The sequence below is a fragment of the Notolepis coatsorum genome (genome assembly GCF_963971535.1).
Source record: "Notolepis coatsorum genome assembly, chromosome: 13".
In the NCBI taxonomy this organism is placed as follows: domain Eukaryota; kingdom Metazoa; phylum Chordata; class Actinopteri; order Aulopiformes; family Paralepididae; genus Notolepis; species Notolepis coatsorum.
The window spans coordinates 107,249,023-107,259,835 of NC_140177.1; the positions used below are offsets into that span (position 1 = coordinate 107,249,023).

At 43.9% G+C, this 10,813-nt stretch overlaps 1 protein-coding gene across 1 annotated transcript in view; it reads right to left on the minus strand.

The window, feature by feature from the left end:
- The window catches only part of LOC311239455 (dipeptidyl peptidase 9-like), a 93,068-nt gene that overhangs the window by 38,320 nt on the left and 43,935 nt on the right, over positions 1–10,813 (minus strand). The window contains exon 14 of the mRNA XM_084327763.1: positions 1,170–1,305. Coding sequence (XP_084183889.1) covers positions 1,170–1,305 — 136 coding nt within the window. The remainder of the gene's footprint in view (positions 1–1,169; positions 1,306–10,813) is intronic.

Consider the following 10,813-nt stretch of genomic DNA (forward strand, 5'->3'; position numbering starts at 1 on the left):
TCTAATCTAATCTAATAAGATTCATATGGCATTTGGTGGCATACAATATTAGATTACATTAAAATGTAGTGAACACAAGTAGCTGTGGTCATGTACACTATCTATCCTTAGATATTTTGGAAGACAAATACAAAACAACTGTCCCTATTTATGGAGTAATATACTCACAAATCAGTACAGAAAACATTTTAATCTGTTCAATGGAAACCCATCAGCTGAAAATAAGATATCCCTGAGTCTTTGGAAAAATATTTGGCTTGCATGTTTCATACATTGATTATACGTTTGGACCAGTATTTCAGTACCGTTTAGACTAATTGAATGAAGCATAAACAGTCGTCACCTATGGCCCAAAGCACTCGTGACGCAGGTTGGCGAGCGACGCGTATCGCTGCTGATTGTACGCTAGCGTGGCCGTCCCGGACGAGGAGGCCAGTCTGGATCCGACCGACCGTCCTTGATGTAATCAACTCGTGGTCTCAACTTTCCCCTACCGAGTCGACTCTTATTGATTGTTCCATAAATAACACCTCAGATTAGATGGACAACCTTCACATTTGGTCTCTTGTAGGGCAAATTGAAATAGAGAACCATAACTGGACCCAAGGTCTTAAAAAAAAGAAGAAGTAATGTCTAGACATTGAGAAAATAAACAAAACATGTTTTCTGGACAACCTTGACAACAATTAGGGCCAGATGTCTATTTGGGCCGAGCAGGTAAATTCAGGTGAATGACGCATTTACATGGCTGGTCCCAGGTCAGCCCCGCGAGTTGTTCCCTTCCACGTCGGCAACTAAACCTTTGTAACATAGAAACCTTGGCTGGACCTAGGAAGTATGTTGAGACACTCAGCAGGCGTTGTTTATGACACATCAGTCTAAAACAGAAAGATATTACGTTGGTCTTACTGAGGGTTTTGAAAATACAATAATCAAACAAAAGTCTAAAGTCTGAGTCACTAACATCTGGTGAGTTGCAGTAGTCTACTTCCCTTAAAAGTATTTTTCTTTATCGAGACAGCAGGAAGATTGAGAGGAACATAGAGCCACAGCAGAGAAGGTTCTGGTGGGATTGGATCCCGGGCCAGCAGGGGAGCTTGAGGTTCCTCTACACCGGCCCTGGGCACAGTGGAAGGTTTGAATGGAGGCCCCTGTGGAGAGAAACGTACCTGGCGACTCCATCATGCTTGCCCAGAACTCAGGCACCATATGCAGCGGGTCTCCCTCTGAGCCTGTCAGCTTGTATACATGAACACAGGGTGGTGTGCTCACATTACTATAGTGACTGACAAACATGTCAAAGTTCTGCAGAGAGAGAGAGACAGAGAGAGAGACAGATATCCTTGATTTAATAGTAAACGTGACCTTTCTCCCAGTTCCCAAGCAAACTTTCCCCTCAATAGCCCACCTTCAGTTCCTCGTTTTCACTTGCTTTTTACTCTTACCATAGGTACTGTATTGATTGATTGATTGATTGATTGATTGAACACTTTATTAACAGATTGCAGAATGGGTACAGTACAGTACAGCTCAATACATACAATTGTTAAGGGGATGCAGACCAGAGAAAGACTTTCGTCTTGTTTACAGAATATTAATAGTACATTGTAAGTTAGCTGGACTATACATGGTCTATACTGTTTCTGCGACATTCTAGACATCTGTGAGAAGCATAAGTATAGCATTTGTTTTTGTATAAACTGATACATGAAGACATTTTGAAGGCCATGACATCCTGAAAGCTGGACAATGACATCCTTGCTTTAGTAGATCACATGTAGACCTACGAGTTATAATGACCTCCTTCCTTAAGGTCCCTTTTCTCACTTTATGCTATTTTATTTTCTACCTTTTAATCTCATCATGTTCTGTACATATTATTAGCATATTGTACGTTAGTTCGACTATACATTGTCTAAATAGTTTTGACAACATTGTAAACTTGCAGTCATGCCAATGAAGTACAAGTAAATTGAGAGAGAGCGCAAGAGAGACCAAATCAAACTGCAGTTTTTAAATTACATTCCCTCAAATACTTTAGTTAAAGTTTTGTGAGAAATATGGAGTTAATAAGGTATGTGCTTGTTTTCAATTTAGAATTACGTATCACGATATCTTAATACACACAATTTCATCAAGATGTGATCCCATTGAAAGACGATAAATGTAAATGATCATAGGCGGCTACGTGGCTAGTGGGCAAGGCACTCGCCATGAAATGCTGGAGACGCTGGGCTCGTCAGTTCGAGCCCAGCGCTCCACATTTGCTTTCAGTTTAGCTGGTTGTCCACAGTAATACACATTGGCCGTATTACGGGGAGGGAAACTGAAGGGTGGGGATCGGGCGTTGTGGACAGCGACTCCTACAGGTCGGTTGGTGCGCCTGCGCAGTAGAATCAGGAAGTGTCGGGGGCAGCGTGAGCCTCCCACGCGTTACTCCTCGCCACTGAGAGATCAAGCTGCGCAGGTGAAAAGATGCGACTGCTGTTACCTCAAGTACCGGAGGGGACTTGTGCTATGTATGACTTAGTCCACATTGCAGCCGGCTTGTGGGAGGCAAGAAACAGCGTCTGTGACAGGGGAGGGTTGAATTGGATGATACGAAATTGGGATGGGAGAAAATATAGAAAATGGGAGAAAAAGTGGATCAAAAAAAAAATGTAAATGATCATATTGAATTATCAGCCCAAACCAGACCACTAAGTGGCACTGGCAGTGTGTTTGATCTCCATTCATTCAGCCGTGGTGTGTCACCACGGCTCTATCTACACTGGATATGATAGGATAGAATGGGACATTAGCAGAACATTATAATCTAGCTCCATGTCCCTATTGTGACGACCCTCCCCCACATTGTGTTGGCTTCCTCTGCTCTAGCTGGCAGAGCTGGGGAAGGCTCGTCAGGCTAATTGGGGCACACCTGGGCCGGTGTGTCCCAGGCAAGATTGTTTGTTTTATTGTTTTCTTATTATAATTTTTTATTATTATATAATTTTATTTATTATTTTATTTTATAATTTATTATTATTATTATTCTTATTTATTATTATTCTTATATGCACTAAGAATGCTCAATGCACTTCAGATGCCATAATGCCACTTGAAACCAGTAACAACAGGGACAGTCCTGGGCCCTCATTTATCAACAATTCTTAGAAAGTGTTCTATCTTTGTTCTTAACACTTTCTCTGCCAAGGACGCCTAAACTCGTCATTCCCCGCCATGCTAATTCTGCCAATGACGCCGTAACACGTCATTGAGATCAATATTTAAAAAATCTGTGATCGCAATCATATTTCTCCCCCGGAGACTTGAGATCTACTGTTGATCCCCTCTCAACTCTCCAACGGTTCAAGAGCGCCATCTGGTGGCCGATCGGCGGATCGCCCAAACCGGGAAACGGAAACTGGTGCTCATCCAAATTCGGTCCGATCACTCGCTATAGGTGCCGGGACTCGAGCGCGACACAATGGATAGTGATCCGTTACCAATAACTCGATAAACAACATGATTTGGACGTATATACTATTATACAACCTGGAGATGGATCGCATATTTCAACATCCCATAATAGGAATATTTTTGCTCCACGCTCATCGCCCAACGCTACGAGGAAGCTGCGGTGAGTTTCAGCGTTTTTTTTACCGTGTTCGATACAAACTGCTCTAATGATCATATCACCCACACTAGATGAATCATCTAACGTTGGCCACGGAATTATAAACGACCCCCCCCCCCCCCATCCGGTCAACATCAGATGATAAGTAATAACTTCTAGAAGCACGTCCATTTGAAATGTTTTATCTCGCGCAGATCGCTATCAAACTGTATTTGATCATCAATATAATGCATTTAGGGCTATAAATCACGTTCTGGAGAATGCTGCAGAAAACGATAAAAACATATTTATACTTTAGACCGTATTTTAGTATATATGTGAATGAAAAAGTATAACGTTCCTACGTCCTGAACGATAGATAATTGACGTTGAATGGGCCATAGTAATGTCAATTTAGCAATACAATTTAAAAAGTTATAGCCCTGCAAAGAAGGGGAACTTCTCCATAGACAAATAGAGCTGGCAGAGGATGGTATAATGATGTACATAAGCCTGGCGAAGAAAGTGTTAAGCACATAATTTAGAATGTGTGTACGCACAAAAAAAACTGGATTTATCACACGTGCGTACACAGGTCGTACGCACACCTGTCTTGATAAATATCACTTTGATCCTACGCTGCAACTCGTGCACGGTTTTACGTATTTGCATACCAGAACCGCCCCGATTATCCATATATGGTAATGAAACACCCCCATGGGATGTGAAATAATGGACTGACCCGAGCGAAGATTGTTCACAGAGGCGCTGCCGAACAAAGAAGACACAACCCGTGTTATGGGCAGTGTTAATTTTGTTGACTAAATTGATGACGAAAGATGTTCGTCAACGAAGGTTTTTTTCATGACGACAACGAGACGTGATGTCACGTTATTGAAGACCACTTGACGCTAACGAGACTAAATAGTTTATTAAATATCGTTGACCGCAACTGAGGACACAAAAATGTAATTTACAAAAACCAGGACGAAATTTCTCTTCATGTATGTTGCTATTGTTGACTAAAACAAGACGAGACAAAATAATTATAACTTTTCTTAATGCCATTGTCCCGAGTAGAGCAGTGTGACGCGGAGCTCCGTTATTAGCATTAGCTGTAGAGCTATTTGAAAAGCTAGTTTTAGCTTAATGTTACCTTGGCTAAAGTTGGGACTATTCATAATCCAGCTGCAGACCTGCAAGCAAAGTACAGCAAGTTGGCAAAGGAGTATTCCAAGGTAAATCACCAGTAACGTTACATTCTTTCCATCTACCTAACCGGTAGCTCATGCTAACTGGCTAACCTAGCTCACGTTAACGTAGTCACTGATCGACCTCTCCCACACAATTAATGACATGTTGCGGACAGACATACCGGTGACAATGTTTAGCTTTTAGTGCCAGATGATAAGAGTCTGAGGTGGAGTCTCAAAAGAGAATGTTGAATATTTATTTTGCATTAAAAATCACAACATGGGGGGGCAGGTGGCGCACGGAGATTACGTCCGTCACCAACACCGGGAGACACTAGGATTCGCCTGTTCGAATCCAGCTCCCGGCGTTGCTATCAGCTTGGCTGGCCCCTCACACTGATACAATTGGCCGTATCAGAGGGTGGGAAAGCTGAAGGGTGGGTCCTGGGCGTTGTGGACAGCGACCCCTACAGTTCGGTCGGGGCGCCTGCTAAGCGAGGGCTGGAACTGAGGAGAGATAGTGTGGCCTCCCACACGCTACACTCTCCCCGGTGAGAACCTGCGCGGCCAGGTTGGCCTGCCCCAGGCTGCACATGCGTCGGAGGAAAGCATGTGACAGTCTCCGGTCTCCCGGACCAACAGTAGGGGAAAGTACGCAACAACCAGGAAGGGTGGGATGGGGAGAGAAAATCGGGAAAAGGGAGGGGAAGAAAGATAAAAAATAAAAATAAAAATAAAAAATCACAACATAGACGTTACTACTAGCTAACTGGAACGGGAGCAGGCTGGATAGGAAGTGCGCAACAACGTGTACCAATGTGCCAACAACCATTCCGTGGGTGAACTCATTGAGCTTAGTTGTCAATTAATGATACTAATACTAATCTATACAATCACCTGTTGTTGAATAAATACCATTACTTTCTAGTTATTACTAAAAAACAGTATATATAAAACAGTAGCTGTAAAAAAGAAAAGAAAAAAGGTTTTATTTATATAATATTATTTTTTTATTTTTTATGTATGCACTGGTATCGGATCAGTATAACCAGACCTAGACCACCTTTAACTCTAACCCCTAACCAGACCTAGACCACCTCTAACTTTAACCCCTAAGTTAGGGTTGTGACTTAGAGGTGGTCTAGGTCCGGATAGGGGTTAAGAGTTGGTCTAGCCCTTTACATCCATCTATCTAAATAATAATAATAAATTATAATGAATGCTTAACTACCCATAAGTTACCCTAACCAGACCTAGACCACCTCTAACTCTAACCACTAACCAGACCTCTTCCATGTGGCACTTTAACACTGACCTCAGAATGTGATTTTATATAATGTTTGTGTGCAAACAGATTGCAATCAGTGTGTACTACTACTAGTACTACTGTGTACAGTATCCTGTTATAGAATAAACCGCTGCCAGACACAGCAGAGAGAGAGAGGACAGACATGACAGAGAGGACAGACACAGCAGAGAGAGGACAGACATGGCAGAGAGAAAGGAAAGACACAGCAAACAGAAGACAGACAGAGTTCAGCGTCGTCTCTCTGGTCAGAAACAATGTCACCACATCCGTAATGCTCTCTTTGATGCATACATTGGACCATGTCTACACCAACATATACTGTAGGAGCAACAATACATTAGACCATGTCTACACCAACATATACTGTAGGAGCAACAATACATTGGACCATGTCTACACCAACATATACTGTAGGAGCAACAATACATTGGACCATGTCTACACCAACATATATACTTCCTGTGTATCACTTGTGCCGCCGACTCAGATTCCCCTAGGTTAAAAAATAAATACGCAATTTAAATCAGAAAATGTTCCATGTTGACTATTTCTGACTTCTGAATATTTTTTTTCCATTAACTAAAAATAGACAAAAATGTAATCCGTTTTCGTCGACTAAATCTAGACTAAAACAAAAAAGACAAAATTGAGACAAAAACTGACTAAGACTAAAATGCTCAGACATTTAGTTGACTAAAACTGACTAAACGAAAAATAAATGAGGATGACTAAATATGATGAAAACGAAAAAAGAGCACTTGACACATGACTAAGACTAAAACTAAAATGAAAATAGCTGCCAAAATTAACACTGGTTATGGGATAATAAATAAAATGCTGGCGGACTTGTACATGGTGATGTCAGATATCACCGACTCCCTAAGACCATTGCTGCAATTCTGCCTGGACAGCTCAAAATACTAATAAAGACTGTGCGTTGGTGTGTCATTATTATAACCATGCTGGAATATGGATTGGCTACCGGGTATAATATGATGTGCATATGATACAATCTATCTTGTTGTCGGTATTAGGTAGCCTATATGAATTACATATAATAGCAGCCAGCCCATAGCCTACATTATGCAACAGTAACTTGCGCATATATAATAGCACATGACACAGCCCTGCGAACCCTGCACAATAAACTAACTTGATCATTAATCTAGCTGTTGTATCTTTTTTTTTTTTTAATCCACTTTTTCTCCCATTTTCTATATTTTCTCCCATCCCAATTTCGTATCATCCAATTCAACCCTCCCCTGTCACGAACGCTGTTTCTTGCCTCCCACAAGCCGGCTGCAATGTGGACTAAGTCATACATAGCACAAGTCCCCTCCGGTACTTGAGGTAACAGCAGTCGCATCTTTTCACCTGCGCAGCTCGATCTCTCAGTGGCGAGGAGTAACGCGTGGGAGGCTCACGCTGCCCCCGACACTTCCTGATTCTACTGCGCAGGCGCACCAACTGACCTGTAGGAGTCGCTGTCCACAACGCCCGATCCCCACCCATCAGTTTCCCACCCCCTAATACGGCCAATGTGTATTAGTACGGACGACCAGCTAAACTGAAAGCAAATGTGGAGCGCTGGGCTCGAACAGGCAAGCCCAGCGTCTCCAGATTTCGTGGCGAGCGTCTTGCCCACTATGCCACGTAGCCGCCCCATCTAGCTGTTGTATCTTTACGCTTATGAAAACATTAAATAATATGTATAGGCTATAGGCCGTCGCTTTGCATTAATTCTCAAATGGCATTTAATGGCTATCCGACTCCTCGCTATCCTCGCGGACGGACCAGTATACCTTATATCATATCATATTCATATTCATATCATAGTTTACTCTATCAGCCCACCCAGCATGTAATACGTTCTTTGTTAGAACTCAACTCGTTATTATTTTGCGCATAGATTGCAGAAATACGGGAATGTTTTGATTTAGGCTTTGACATTGTAAAACTAAATAAGTGAAATTCTGTGTGTATAGTGAATATTTGCATACAGGCCAAACAGGTCCACTGATGATGCGGTCTCCCAAGTACTGCACAGCACCCTCTCTCACCTGGACCACCAGAAGTGGGGCTATGTGAGACTGTTGTTCATTGACTACAGCTCAGCGTTCAACACCATAGTCCCCACCAGACTGGTGGACAAGCTGATCGAGCTGGGTCTGAGCTCCGCTCTGAGCGCCTGGATACTGGACTTTCTGAGCGAAAGGCCCCAGGCGGTCAAGGTGGGGGGTCAGACCTCCAACACCATCACCCTGAGCATCGGGTCCCCCCAGGGCTGTGTTCTGAGCCCCCTGCTGTACTCACTATACACACACAACTGTGTGGCCAAGTTCAGCTCCAACTCCATAGTGAAGTTTGCGGACGACACAGTGGTGGTGGGGCTGATCTCTGACAACGACAAGAAGGCCTACCGGGAGGAGGTTGAGGTACTGGAACGCTGGTGCCAGGACAACAGCCTGCTCCTGAACATTGGTAAAACCAAGGAGCTGATCGTGGATTTTAGGAGGAGACAGCAGGAGACACACACACCACTGAGGATAAACGGGGCTACCGTGGACAGGGTGAGCAGCTTCAAGTACCTGGGGGTCCACATCTCAGAGGACCTGACATGGACAACACACATAGACTCAGTCGTAAAAAAGGCGAAGCAGCGCCTATACCACCTGAGACAGTTAAGGAAGTTCAGAGTATCTGGGAAGATACTCCAGTCCTTCTACTCCGGAGCTGTAGAGAGCATCTTGACTGGAAACATCACTGCCTGGTATGGCAACAGCACGGCACAGGACAAGAAGGCCCTACAGAGAGTGGTGCGCTCAGCCGAGCGTACCACGGGTATTGCACTACCAACCCTGCAGGTCCTATACAACAAGAGCAGGGCTGTACACTGCGATGATATCGTCGCAAATTGCCCCTTTAATTGGCCGTTGCGATTGGTAAATATTATCTGGGGGCGGGCTTGCGAGTAGTGCTTTCAAGCCTTGCATTCGCATTTCACTCCTAAATTATCCAAGGCGTGTGATGACGCGATGACGTCACTCACGCGAGCTGAGCAGTGAGCACTCAGCAGGTATGATCAGCGGGAACAATCGACTGAGCACTCACTCTGATAGACTGGCTGACTGTCTGATTTAGCTATGAAGAAAAGTAAAGTTAGTATTGCTTCATATTTTCGACGCGTTCGACCTCCTATAGTGAGCCGAACTGAACTGAACTCAGACACACGGAGAGAGCTGCGGCGTCTGCTGCTCCTCCTCCCTCCCGCACCCGTGGCTGTTGTAAACACTAGTCTCTAGTGGGACACTGGGACCTCGGTGAGCCTGCCAGCCGGCTAGCTACTGATATCAACAAATGCTACAGCAAGTCTAGTAGTGCATGATAGCTCGCGTTAGCTTACTGTTCAAAACGAAACGTCCCATTAAACTAAATAGTTCAGATAGCTCCTGATATCAATGTCTTATAACACTGAGTCGATGCGTATTCGAGCTGAGGGCACGCTGAATATAGTCAATAGGGTCCAGCTGCAGCGCCGGAGAATCCTGGCCGTAGCTGGAGGCTACAGTATAGGGTCCAGCTGCAGCTCCGGGGAATCCTGGCCGTAGCTGGAGGCTACTCGAGTACACACAGACAGTGTAGCTGGTTGCATATAGCGAGCATTTAGACTTGTTGCGTGGTGGCGATGTCTCGCAGATAATACAACTACAAGTATGATTATATAATATATATATTTTATTAAAAAAAATTATATAAAATTTTTTTTTCTTTTTTTTTTAATCAAAAACAATTGATATAAATAATGGTAAAATTGTTATTAAAAAATGTGCCCCTAAAAAATATTTTTTCAAGTGTGCCCCTAGTGAAAAAGCTTAGCGTACAGCCCTGAAGAGGTGCAAATCCAGAGCCTGCAGGATAATGAAAGACCCTCACCACCCCAACAACAGCCTGTTCATGCTGCTGCGGTCAGGCAAACGCCTGCGAACACCAGTAATGAGGACAGAGAGACTTCGGCTCAGCTTCTTCCCCAGGCCATCAGAGCCTTGAACACTGAACTCTCCACGCACAAGCACACATGAGCACACACACAACACACACACTGTACACGCTCACACACTAGCAGCCACTTTAACATGAGCACACACACACTCATGCTGCACACGCTCACACTTATGGACACTTTACAGAAGGAAAGGTCACTTTAAGAATAGTATAGTATAACTTGAGATTGTATAATATAGCATTGTATAGCAGTGTACATAAAGACCCAGTGCCTCATCCGTAGCTAACAGTGTACTGCACTACCACAGGACCTAGCATGTCCTACCATGCTCTGTAAATAACTCATGTACAGATACCGATATGCCCTTACTTTGTTTACTTGTTTATTGCACAATGTCGCTCTATTGGTTGGATTCTTATTATATATTATTACTATTGTATTATGCACATCGTTGCGGGCAAGACCCCCCGCATTTCACTGTATACCTGTATGCTGTGACAAATAAAACTCTTGTATCTTGTATCTAATACAGCAGGGGGCTCAGAACACAGCCCTGGGGGGACCCGATACTCAGGGTGATGGGTGTTGGAGGTCTGACCCCCGACCCTGACCGCCTGGGGGCCTCTCACTCAGAAAGTCCAGTATCCAGGGCGCTCAGAGCGGAGCTCAGACCCAGCTCAATCAGCTTGTCCACCAGTCTGGTGGGGATT